This window comes from Ascaphus truei, chromosome 9 (assembly GCF_040206685.1).
Source record: "Ascaphus truei isolate aAscTru1 chromosome 9, aAscTru1.hap1, whole genome shotgun sequence".
Classification (NCBI taxonomy): domain Eukaryota; kingdom Metazoa; phylum Chordata; class Amphibia; order Anura; family Ascaphidae; genus Ascaphus; species Ascaphus truei.
In genome coordinates this window covers 23,879,790-23,893,681 of record NC_134491.1, presented here as the reverse complement: position 1 = coordinate 23,893,681, position 13,892 = coordinate 23,879,790, and the positions used below count along the sequence as shown (strand labels likewise).

The window sequence follows — 13,892 nt, the reverse complement described above, 5'->3', positions numbered from 1 at the left end:
AGTCTGTTGAAATTCTGCAGCTGATATGTTACATATTACGAAGTGTAACACATTATTGTTGCAGCTTTCAGTGTTATAGATATTCTGCTGTTTGAAATACAACAGATCTGTTTGTGATACTTTGTTGCCAAAGGGCAGAGCTCAAAAAGGTGTGTGTTAGAGCAGGGGGGCGCAAACTTTTTTCCCTGCGCCCCCCTGACGGCTGTCCCCTCGCTCCCGCGCCCCCCCCCAACCCCAACTTACCCGCGCTCCGGCGTAATGACGTCACGTTGCCATAGCAACGTGACGTCACATGACCTCGCAGCGTCATTTTGACGCCGCGTTGCCATGGCGACGCCGGGAGGAAGCCGCCGGAGCCACGGGTAAGTATGGTTTACAGAGGCCCTGCAGCTCCCCCGGCACTTAATTTAAGTGCCTTCGGGAAGCGCGCGGGGCCTCTGTAAACCCCGCGCCCCCCGTCGGCAGTCTCGCGCCCCCCCTGGGGGTCGCGCCCCACAGATTGCGCACCGCTGTGTTAGAGCATGTTTCAAAAGAGGAAGTGGATATGGCTTTCTAAATGGTGGCCGAGGCAAGGATCAGTACATTGTTTTTTTTATTTAAAATGGCATTAGTAGTTAAAAAAACAATGCAGACAGTGTTATCTAATACTACAGAACTGATTTATTTAAAAAAAAACATAGTTTATTTTTACGTTTAGCTGCTTTAAGTTTGTGCTTTTGAGAAAAGATTTGCAGAACAAAATAGCAGTCTTAACTGATTACTTGCATTCTGTGATACTTTGACAAGCACAGCCTTAAATTCTGATGAATGTCAGCTTTCAAGAGAGCATAACTGATCTGCAGAAGGATCCTGTAGCCTTGAGACCTCACACACAATATTAACTGGGATGAAATAGTTGCCAAGTGTGACTAAAAATATAGGGGCCTATGCCCCAGAATTGCACCACTTGCCTTGATAGAAAGTAGTTGAACCATATGTATTAATGAAAAAAGTTGCAATGAAATTAATAAATGAATAGGATTTTTTTTCTTGTGCGTAGTGGATAATATAACATTTTGCTTGAAATTTATCATTTTCCAACATCTTTTATTTCAGTCCATTAAAAAGAATCACATATTATCGACTTGAATATAATAATGTATTAATTGTAGAAATGTGGAATTAAAAGCCAGTGACATGATTTCTGAAATAATTTGTTGTTCTTTCCAGAGTCATTCTTCAGTTCCTGTGGTAGTTTGAACAGGTTAAGCGAAGAGCTCCTGGTACCACCTCCATTGCCTCCACGCAAGAAGTTTGATCAGGATGCATCCAGCCTCATGGTGCGTGCCCCCTCCCTAACTATCTTCAGAAGTCAACTTAAAACTCATCGCTTCTCCATCACACTCCATGATCCTCCGTTAACCTCTTATCCCATCCCCTCCCTCACATCACCCTCCCCAACGCCCATGATCTCCCCTACCCTCACCCCTTCCTAGTCTTTCCAAAACTCTCTATAGTCACCCACTTCACCGATCTAATTGCCTCCACTGTCTAACCCATCACCACGCCACCGACAAGATTAAATCCAGATACCTGGCCCCAACCCCTGCCCACCAACCAAGCAAGCTCTCAATGAACCCAACCCATAGCCCGACCATAATGTTCCCACCCCTACCTACTAACCAAGCAAGCTCTCAATGCACCTAACCCATAGCCCGACCATAATGTTCCCACCCCTACCCACTAACCAAGCAAGCTCTCAATGCACCTAACCCATAGCCCGACCATAATGTTCCCGCCCTACCCACTAACCAAGCAAGCTCTCAATGCACCCAACCCATAGCCCGACCATAATGTTCCCGTCCCTACTCACTAACCAAGCAAGCTCTCACTGCACCCAACCCATAGCCCGACCATAATGTTCCCACCCCTACCTACTAACCAAGCAAGCTCTCAATGCACCTAACCCATAGCCCGGCCATAATGTTCCCACCCCTACCCACTGCAATGACCTTAACAATTACACTCTAATCTAATGTATACTAACTAATGTACAAGGCGCTATATAAATGTTATAAATAAATGTATTCTGCCGCCAGGTGGATTACAGTTGGATGATTACGCTGCCACATTACAAATAGAATAATAAGCATGGATGCACAGGCACAGATCAACTCAGCCAGCACAGTGTGTGTGTGTGTGTGTTTTGTCAATCCACTGCTGGATGAAGCCTCCCCCATGATCTTCCAGTTACTGCGGTTACAAGCCTCTTCTTCGCACTGCTCCAACAAATGTTCTGATTTCATCCTCCCATCTTACTTTTGGTCGTCTTGGTCTTTTAATTTCCATTGGAATCCAGTCGAGTACCATCTTTGTTCAACGATGGTCATTTCTTCTTGCAATATGTCCTGTCCATTGCTATTTTACATAAGAATGTGGGCCTCCATATGAATACTGGCAAGACCAAAGTGATGTTCAACAAATATGTAAACTCTAAAGATCACAATGAATGGAACTAGAAGAAGTTGAAGGCTGACTACCTTGGCCAGCCAGTATCAACAGATGGAAACCATTCTTCATTCGAAAGAAGTTGTGATGGAGCGCATTTGGAAGAAACAATCCCATATGTCAAGTGAACCTTCCACGGCCTCCGGACGAAAGTGTTAGACCCATGTACTCTGCCTATGGTCACACATGATTGTAGAACTTGGACACTAAATGCGAAGAGAATTCAGAAGCTTCAGACAACTCAAAGAAGTATTATGTATGCGGGGTATTACCTAAAGAGACCAGAAAAACAAGCAAACAAAAGTCTGACATCACAAGGGGGAAGAAATGAAAATGGCGGTGGGCCTGACATGTTGCAACAATAAATTACCATTGTTGATTCTTGACTGGATATCAAAAGATCAAGATGACGACCGGAAGTAAGATGGGAGGATGAAATCCGAAAATGTGTTGGAGCAACATGGAGAAGAGAGGCTGTAACCGCGGTACCTGGGAGGTCATTGGGGAGGCTTCATCCAGCAGTGGGGAGACACAGGCTGAATTATGATACATACACACCTATAACTATTCACTGCTTTGTAACTCCATATATTACACCCAATTCCAAATGTATTATTTGCCAATATTCTGCACCTTTCTCACCTGTAGATCAATAGCATTAAAACATGATGCTTGTTTTTGTCTTGATGTTCAGGTATCATTGTCACTTGGTTGTACGCTTCTCCTTTTACGTTCCCAGTTGTATTTCTGCAGGCCAGGGCATTGATTGTGTTATTTTCCCCCGGTTCACCTTAGGGAAGTTCCAAACTGGATGACGACCCACCAGCCATTCCACCCAGACTGCCTCCACCTCCAAAGATCCAGCCTCGAGTTCCTACTTACACTGGGCCTTTTGACGGACCTCTGCATAGCCCACCTCCGCCTCCTCCCAGAGACCCACTTCCTGACACCCCTCCCCCGGTGCCGCTCAGGCCTCCAGAACACTTTATAAACTGCCCCCTGAACCTGCAGCCTCCGCCGCTTGGACGTCTCCACCGAGAGCAGGACTGGTTCCGAGAGGCGGGCACCGGCCCAAACTCGCCCAGCACCCCTCCCAGCACCCCCTCCCCGAGAACCCTACGTCGCTGCTGCGGGCTCAGCGCCAGTCACAACAACCTCGTTCACGCCCCAGCTCCCCCTGTCCCCCCGAGGAAGAACTCCGTCCCGCAGCTACCAAAACTGCCACCAAAGACCTACAAAAGGGAACTGTCCCATCCGCCTTTGCACAGACTGTCTATTTTGGAAAACACGGAAAATCCGCAATGACCACAGCCATAATAGTCCTCAACACTGGAATGGGATCAGCAATGTATTTGTTTTTTTGCTTTATTTCTTATTTATTTGGATACTAAGGCACTGTAATTTAGTACTTTAACAATAATGCTCTTACACTAAAGTGCTACTGTTCAAAACAGTGCGGTGCAAGAAGAAATTCCACCAGAAGAGAACGTTCCTACACACTACAGCCTTTAGAGCCTTACAACAGCGTGTAACTGCCTCAGGTGATGCCATTGCCTTGTCCCGGACACTGTGCTGTTAGCTCTGCCAGTAACAAGGAGTTCCAGTTATATTTGCACTGGAACTTTAAAAAAAAAAAGACCAATTCAAACTGACAGCGATCATGCACTGAGCCAACTCATTTGCAAACAAACAAAAAAGTGCATTTTGTGGGGGGGGGAGTTTTTTTTTTTTAAATTTAAGCATTAGTGGCCTTTTTTCCCCCCAAAACAGTAAAATGACATAAAACTGATATCTTTGTGTTACTGGTTTAAAACTTTTTTTAAATTTTTTTTAGGTCTCCTTGTTTACCATCATTCCAGTTAACCTCTTTTGTGCTGGAGGGGGGCCTTCTGTTGATGCCTCCATTGGGGGAGTGGAGGGGGGGCATTTCTGGCCTCATGTACTGTGAAGAGGTTAAACGGGCAGGAGACATCCGTTCTTATATTTTTCAGTCTCACAAAAGCCTGGTCTTAAATCCGACTCAGATTCCAAATGTATATGAAGTGCGCCAATATGTTTGATTGTTCACAGACGAGCACTACCTAGACTCCCTCTAACGGAAAGCATTCGTATTAGCATGCAGCGTATTCAGAATGTGCCTTTTCTTCTTTTTTAGCAGGTAAAAGCCGGATCGTGCTAATGGAGTTGCTGCTTTTTTCCTCAGAGATCAAAGCTATTCACCACGACACTACCATTCTGTCAGTGTTTGTTAACAGGGCAGCAATTGCCTTGGATGTGTTTTTTGGGGCCTCGCAGTGGCTGTTCTGGTGAACCCACAAATGAAATGCTCCCGTTCTCTGCGATTTTCCAGAACAAAGTTTTGCCTTCTTATCATTGCATTTCTATACTCTCTCAAAGGTGGACTCAAGTCAGTACGTGAAGCTTTATCATATAGGCATGGGGTGTTCAACTCCAGTTCTCAAGGGCCACCAACAGGTCAGGCTTTCAGGATATCCCAGATTCAGCGCAGGTGGCTCAACCAGTGGCTCAGTCTTCGACTGAGCCACTGGTTGAGCCACCTGCGCTGGAGCTGGGACTAATTGAGCCACCTGTGCTGAAGTAGGGATATCCTTAAAACCTGACCTGTTGGTGGCCCTTGAGGACTGGAGTTGGCCACTTCTGATATAGGCCAAAGCAATGGAGACCAACAGGAGGCAGCATTGCCAATCACTTTTGTTCTTAAAGTCTCATTTAAAGTTGCAGTCAGGTCTGATTTTATCTTGGGAAAAACACCTGAAATCAACTTAAAAATATTGATTACTTTATTTTTAGAACTTGTTTTTTTTTTTGTATATATTATTATTATTATTATTATTAATAATCCTAGCATTGACTCAATAGACAACAAAGTAATTTCTCTCTGTAGGAGAAAATATTCAATTTGTCGTCTGAAAATCTTTTTGAAATGTTATAGTAGATAAAGAGTCACTTTAGAAGGCATGAAAAGGCTTGTTACAAGGGGGGAGATATATATATATATTTCCCGTTTTTATAGAGGACCAAGGAGTGCACTGTTATAGATCATAGTTGTGTCACGAAGTGTGTCATGACTACAAAGGCGGGCAGTGTCTTGAGATCACTCCACGACCATAAAACCAAGCGACTTTGTGCTGCAAAATGGGGCTGGTAGGTCAGCAGCGTGATAATGACCCAGACCTGGTGTGAGTTACTATACTTTGGCATTCTAGAGCAGGGTGCTCAACTCCGGTCCTCGCCTCCCCCCCCCCCCCCCCAATAGGTCAGGCTTTCAGGATGTCCCAGCTTCAGCACAGGTGGTTCAGTCGAAGCAGGGACTGATTGAGTCACCTGTGCTGAAGCAGGGATATCCTGAAAACCTGACCTGTTGGGGACGAGATCTGAAGAATGACTAGTCTGGATCATTATGCTGTTGAACTAGAGCAGGGGAGACCAATTACAGTTCTCAAGGGCCACCAACACGTCAGGTTGTAAGGATATCCCCGCCTCTACGCAGAAGGCTCAATCAGTGGCTCTGTCAACGACTCAGCCACCTGTGCTGAAGCAGGGATATCCTTAAAACCTGACCTGATGGTGGCTCTTGAGGACTGGAGTTGGTCACACAACCTACAGAGAGAGCACGTATGCAGCTTTCACCTGCAAAGCAGGGAACGAAAATTCTATGTGGCTGCTGTCAAATGCAGGCAGAATTCTGTTGCTGCAGAATTTTCACCCCGATTTGGTATTTAACCCCTTCAGTGTTATAGGGGCATTCAATGCATTGCAGTGCGAAGTCCTTTTAATTTGCTTACTATTGGTAAATGTCACCTATGTAAAAGTCCCCATCCCTGTGGTTACGCGCCTGCGGAATTCTGCATCCCAGTTCTAAATCGTACATGGTCCTTCCCAACGGAGCCGCGAATGACAGACGGACTGAGAAGTGTCACATAGCTGGTAGGGTTCAAGCAGTGTTTGTACAAATCTCTCGAGCCACGTTTTATTTACTGGTCTGTGGCCTTTTACTGTGCTTTGTATCAGTGTTCTTAACAAATGTAATAAATCACCTTAGTCTTACTCATTATGGGAAGGCTCATTTATTGGTTTTGTAATGGGATTTTTCCATTGCCATACACTGGCAGACCTTCCACCAGAAAATACTTCCGCAATCCGTGCAGAGGAGCTTCCAAGCGTGTGAAAGGCTCCTACAGATGCATTTTTCCATATAACGTTTGTAATATACATATGGAAATATACACACACACTAATCAATAGTAGATGAGACAGATTGGAGATCACCTTGATATCTAAGATTAGCAGAAGTACTGTAGGTACAGCAGTGGTGCTCAACTCCAGTACTCAAGCTGCTCCCCCCCCCCCCCAACAGGTCAGGATTGCAGGATATCCCCGCTTCAGCACAGGTGGCTCAATCGGAGGCTCAGTTGAAGACTGAGCCTCTGTTTGAGCCACCTGTGCTGCAGCAGGGACTGATGAGCCATCTGTGTTGAAACTGGGATATCCTGAAAACCTGACCTGTGGGACGGCAGGGGGGGGGGGGGTCTTGAGGACCGGAGCTGAGCACCCCTGAGGTACAGGACCCAATGAGCACACAGTGCTACCTTGTCACTTTTTTTACCCACCATAACTTAACTAAGTGTGGTGAAACCTATCCTAAGCTTCATTTTGCAAAGCTAGTATAACCAACCCCACACTGAGGAGACCCATTAAGGTTAAAACGGCTGTCTGTGGGTGGGTTTACTGGCTATGCATCTTAACCCAGGCTGTGCGCAAAGCTGTGAAATGCAGCAAACATAAGCTTACAGGGGACCATGTTATATGGTTTTGAAGCTAAAGGTAGCACTGTGCTGGGCGATAATGGTGAAAGGTGGGGTTGCTGACCTGTGTAAGACATGCAAATGAGCATACAGTAATATTTCCATTTGCTACACACACACCAGCCCCCACGGGACCATTTAACGCCTTAAGTCAAAAATATTGTAATGCACGGGGGGGGGGGGGGGGGGGGGAGGGATTGGCTTTAGTCAGATACATTCCAGGACGCACTGTTTAAGTAAAAACCCCTCTTGCTTTATCCATGGTAACATCGCCGGAAGAAGAGATCAGTGTATCTCGAAAGCTCGCACAAATAAAAGCATTTCGTTAGCCACAGAACGGTATCGTCTATTTATTTTTTTATTATAATATATATATATATATATATATATATATATATATATATATATATATATATATATTGTGTGTGTGTATAAATTTACACACGCTATTTGGTTTGGCTCATATAACATTGCAAGAGACACATCAGGGGCAGCCAACTCCAGTCCTCAAGGGCCACTAATAGATCAGGTTTTCAGGATATCACTGCTCCAGCACAGGTGGCTGTCGTGCTGAAGCTGGGACTGATTGAGCCACCTATGCTGAACAGGGATATCTTTAAAACCTGACCCTGATGCAGGGGTTAGGGGGGGGAGTCTTGAGGACTGGAGTTGCCCCCCCCCCCCCCCCCCACCAGATGTGCATGTTGCTGCTTTGACCCATAGTAACCAGTAAATAGTGATTATATCTTTTTTACACCATTGGAACCAACAGGTTCTCCTGTGCTAATCCCTATTGTTATGGACAGTGACTCCCTGGTCCCCAAGATAATGACTGTACAAAGTATCCGTTGTCCTCTTGGAGAATATACTTAGCCACCGGTGTTGACCAGTAGAAATCCATCGTCCAATGACATTGTGACTTCTTATTGGCCCGTGGACCAGCAAGATTTGGCGTCCATATTGTTTCCCCATGAGGTCACAATGAGTGCACCGGTAATAATCCCGGGAACCTCAGGGAACGGGTGAGTTTCAGCCAGAGGGAAACCTGGTTCTAATTTGTGTGAAAAATAAATTCCCATGCAGGATTTCTGCTGTCCAATTCTGTGATTCCCTCTTGTTTTTACCCGGCACACTGCACACTGCACACTGCACACATTTAGTGAAGAGGGAATATACCATTTAAGAAAAAACTGTTGCGTTTCGTTCTTACTCTAACCAAGCAACTCACTATTATCAGCCAGCGGGGAGCACCCTACGGGTGGGGGGGGGGGGGGCAGGCGCCCTGTACGTACAAACTGGGAAAGCATAAATGTTCTAGAAGAGTGGTGGACGCTTCAGCAGAATGCTGAGCTTACTTTCAGACGTCCTCAAACCAGGGCTGGCGCAAAGGTATATGGTGCTCTAGGCCAGTGTGGCTCAATCCAGTCTCCTAGACCTGCAAACAGTAGCACAGACTAGAAGAAAAGGTAAACCCAGTGTATGAGCACTCGGTCACAAAGATGATATGATAATGTATTAAAAATAATCTTTAATGTCATCAGCGAATATAAAATATAGGGGTTTAAAATCGAACAGCACTGCCTGTGACTGTAATCAGAGTAACATTGCTGTGTCAGCTCTGTTGATGTACACATATTGTAGATTCATGACAGATCATCAGCATCTTACGCTTAAATTAACAGCCTATTGAAGGAATAGAATGAAGGAACCAATGGATTGACACTGCTGTATAGTAATGACTGGTTCTGCAGCCAGTGGTGTCTGCTCGTGATAAGTACCAGATGTCCAGTACAGTTATCACTGAGTAGATATAGCCGGAAGTATCATAACTGACCTGCCTTTGCCAAGATTGGTGGCGGAGGCAGGTGTTCCTCAAGATCTGAGGAAAGGTAAGTATGTCAGCCAACAATTGTCGGCAGCAACCCAGTACCCAATGTATATATGTAGCTCTGCTGTTATACTAATGATACTCAGTGTCTGATCACCTGAAGTATACAGCCGGCAAACGGAGCGGTTCTACTGCAGGCTAGGATTGCCGTGAATAAGTTCATAGGGTGAGTGTAAGCACTATGGCCGGCTTCCTGCAGAGACCGCCTATAGTAGTTGGGTTGAGGGGAGGGCACAGTATGCGCAGGTATCGGATCACTGGTAATGATATTTCTGATCCGGCGCATCCGTAGACAATCGGGGAAAATAACAACACACACTATCTCATAGTGCACTGTCCCCTACATCGCCATTGATCATGATATATCAATGTCTATGTGCTCAAGGATCAGCAGCTACATGGTTACCACGATGTGTAGAGGGCTCTTTCCGCTGCCAAAATTGTCAAGCTTGTCAATATATTACTGTGTCCAAAATGTTTGGTAACTTCAACAACTCAAAGCAATACCAGATACGGAAGTTCATAAACTGCAACACCACAGGCGTGATCTACATGGGGACCTGTACATGTGGGGAAAAATATGTGGGCAAGACACGCCGTCAATTCAAAACACGCGTACTAGAACACATAGGGTCTATAGGTAATAAACTAGACATCCCTGTAGCAAATCATGTCAATAGGTGCCAAAATGGGGACCTGAAGGCAATAAGCTTCATTGGAATAGATCATTTCTCCACTGGCATCAGACGGGAAGACTGGGATACTGAACTTCTAAAAATAGAATCTAGATGGATTTACACATTGGGTACATTGAATCCATGAGGACTGAATGAGGGGTTCGTTTTTAGCCCCTTTATCCGAGTTATCCCGTGACAATATGTTCTGCCTACAATATCCATTCCAGACTGTTTTTAACACACTGCAGCACATTTCTCGGCGTTCAAGATGCCTGGAAGTAATTACACAGGACTTCCAGACTGTGCATCTCTATATATCGATGATACTTTATATCAACTAGGGATGTTCTATCAGCACTACCCCTATTCAAATTGTCATCTTAGTGATCAAACATCACGGACATATGAACTAATGTAAAACCACTTTATGGTTCTAACCCCTACCTTTTGAGTTTATGTTTCCCTCATTAACTCAACATTACTCTTACTCTGTCCCTGATACTCTGCCCCATTGTTTTATTTGCAGACATATTTATTGCAGTAAACAGGGGGTTTATGAGTCTGGCAATATGAGCTGCTTAATATTTGACCACTATCAGTGTGTAATTATAATGGGAGCCTTCCGCCTGTTCAAATCAAGCAACTTGGGGGTTAACCATGACAGCCCAATTAACAGTGACTATAAATACCTTCACTAACCCATTGGGACCTCCCCCTTACGAGTTACGGGCCCTGAAGAAGAGTTCTTTACGTGAAACGCGCGCGTTGGCCATACTCTCCCACACACGCGGGACGCCAACACTTTGACCGCAACACTTAATGATACTTATCTATGTTGCGGAGTCCCAGCGTTTGACTATACAATTTCTACCACGATCCTGCGTGCTTTGACTTGGCATCGCAGGATTCTCTCTCACAAGGGACCTTCGCTATTTCATTCACTGCTGTGTTTTTTCCTAGATGCAGGCACATCCTTGAGCACATCGACATCGATATGTCATGATCAATGGCGATGTAGGGGACAGTGCACTATGAGATAGTGTGTGTTGTTATTTTCCCCGATTGTCTACGGATGCGCCGGATCAGAAATATCATTACCAGTGATCCGATACCTGCGCATACTGTGCCCTCCCCTCAACCCAACTACTACAGGCGGTCTCTGCAGGAAGCCGGCCATAGTGCTTACACTCACCCTATGAACTTTTTCACGGCAATTCTTGCCTGCAGTAGAACCGCTCCGTTTGCCGGCTGTATACTTCAGGTGATCAGACACTGAGTATCATTAGTATAACAGCAGAGCTACCTATATACATCGGGTACTGGAAGCAGTGGGCATTTACTTACCCCACATACAGGGACACGATCTCAATTCAGTTCACTCCTTGCCTCGGATCCTTACATGTGATCCGTTTAAACTGCCTCTGCATACTAACTCTCCGCAGCAGTGACTATATACGTACTTACCCCTGCTGACGGAACAGTGTTTGTCGCTCCTGCACTCTGCCGAGTGATATCCAAATTCCATTTGGACATTGACAATTGTTGGCTGACATACTTACCTTTCCTCAGATCTTGAGGAACACCTGCCTCCGCCACCAATCTTGGCAAAGGCAGGTCAGTTATGATACTTCAGCCTATATCTACTCAGTGATAACTGTACTGGACATCTGGTACTTATCACGAGCAGACACCACTGGCTGCAGAACCAGTCATTACTATACAGCAGTGTCATTCCATTGGTTCCTTCATTCTATTCCTTCAATAGGCTGTTAATTTAAGCGTAAGATGCTGATGATCTGTCATGAATCTACAATATGTGTACATCAACAGAGCTGATACAGCAATGTTACTCTGATTACAGTCAGAGGCAGTGCTGTTCGATTTTAAACCCCTATACTTTATATTCGCTGATGACATTAAAGATTATTTTTAATACATTATCATATCATCTTTGTGACCGAGTGCTCATACACTGGGTTTACCTTTTCTTCTAGTCTATGCTACTGTACCTTACCCAGTGAGCACCTCACTTTAACACTCTCTAGCTGTGCGGGGGGTCCCCCCTGTTGTGTGTAGACCTGCAACCAGGACAGGTTTTCAAGATATCCCTGCTTCAGCACAGGTGGTGCAGTTGAAGACAGCCTCTGATTGATTAAGCAACTTGTGCTGAAGCTGAGATGTCCTTTAAAACCTGACCTGTTCGGGGAAGTCTTGAGGACTAGAGTTGAGCACCCCTGGTATAGGGGAACCTTCAGCCTTGCATGCCCCTCCCCCACTGAACTTTCTGATTGACATTTTTTTTTATAAATGTTATACCCCCATTATCTCTCTCCCCTCATCCTCTCACTTCCCTTCCCCTCATTCTCTCACTCCCTACTCCCCTCAATTCAAAAAAGGCCTACCTGACTGTCTGCGGTCATGAGGTTGAGCAGCGGCAGACACTAAGGCTGCGGGCATAGTAAAAAATAGCGTGCTGAGCCAGCACACTTACCTCCTGCATCTTGTATGTATGTGGCTTCAGCGGGCTTGTGCGGCGGCGTGCTGAAGAATCGCAGCCGACATATTCAATTAAGTTTTCGTGATTTCCGGAGCGGAGGGCCGGTCACATGACCGCAAACATCCAATGGGAATGAGGGACTAGCCCCGCCTCCTGCCACGCCTTTGCCCCGCCCCCAAAGTGCGCTCACTGCCTCGCCTGCCAGGACGCAAAAAAGCACCAGCTTGAGCAGGCGAGGCTGAGCAGGAGCACGGCTCGGCCCGGCCCGAGGCACCATGCCTGCGGCCTAAGTCAGTGAAGACTTCTGAGTCGGGCTGCTGGGGCATGCCCCTCCCCGGCCATGATCTTTCTCCGCTCACCGCCCGCCATCCTCCTGCACTCCTGCCACCCTGCTCTGCTTACCACTCTCCGTCCTTCTGCTGACCGCACACGGGTGATTGGCACTTCCTGGCTGCTCGTGCACATGCGCGATTGGCACATGCCGACTGCACATGAGCGAACGGCGTTTGCCAGTCGCTTAAGCTCCGATCACGCATGAGCGACTGGCGAACGCCTTTTGCTCATGTGAAGTCGGCAAGTGCCAATCACGCATGCGCACGAGCAGCCTTGAAGTGCCAATTGCGCATACACGGTCTAACATAAACATAGCTACTAGTCGCTCACCTAGTAGTAACAAACTGTATTTAACAAATCCCTGGGAGCTGACCAGTCAAAGAAAAGGGGTACCAAGTATCCCTAACACTATATCACATAAACATAGTGACTAGTCGCTCACCTAGTAGTAACAAACTGTTACAATCACGCATGAGCGACTGGCGAACGCCTTTTGCTCATGTGAAGTCGGCAAGTGCCAATCACGCATGCGCACGAGCAGCCAGGAAGTGCCAATTGCGCATACACGGTCTGCAAGAGCTCTTCGAGCATGAGTCGGTGCTCGGTAGTGGGACAGAAAACCGGGACAGAGCCTGGAAAACTGGGACGATCACCCTACATATAAGACCAACACCTAACAGGGTGAGACCTCCATCTGGGATCTAGGGACCAGACTCCCACTATTTATAGCTAATAGTGACATCATGGGTCACCATGCCTAGAGAGGGAGTGGTTTGGTTCCTTCAGTGTCACCTGCCAGGTGACAGGCAGGTACCTTCTAGAAGGTGGGTGTGGTCAAGCTTCTGTTGAGCTATTTTGCTACAAATATTGGAAAGGTCACAGGACTTTGCAACAGTCCATATACTTAATCCTTTACTTGAAAATAGTAATCCCATGGGGTGGGGGGGGGGGGGGTAACATGTGTTATATTATGTCACGTGTATTACTGCTGTGAAGCGCTAAGTACATAAATGGCGCTATATAAATAAAGCTATACATAGATAATTACAATCTCTTCACCTTTATCAGCCGTATTTCATAATTATAGAGAGATCCCAAGTTCATCGCAGGCCTTTCACTAAAAGATAAATTGCTGTGTGCGATTATATATGTTTGTTCTTAAAATATATGTGCTGATATCCATA

General features: G+C 46.0%; 1 protein-coding gene across 1 annotated transcript in view; it reads left to right on the top strand.

Annotated features, from left to right (window-relative positions):
- The window catches only part of SOS2 (SOS Ras/Rho guanine nucleotide exchange factor 2), a 49,859-nt gene extending 43,299 nt beyond the window's left edge, over positions 1-6,560 (top strand). The window contains exons 22-23 of the mRNA XM_075615385.1: positions 1,210-1,319; positions 3,283-6,560. Coding sequence (XP_075471500.1) covers positions 1,210-1,319; positions 3,283-3,792 — 620 coding nt within the window. The 3' untranslated portion in view covers positions 3,793-6,560. The remainder of the gene's footprint in view (positions 1-1,209; positions 1,320-3,282) is intronic.
- Positions 6,561-13,892: the final 7,332 nt, after the last annotated feature.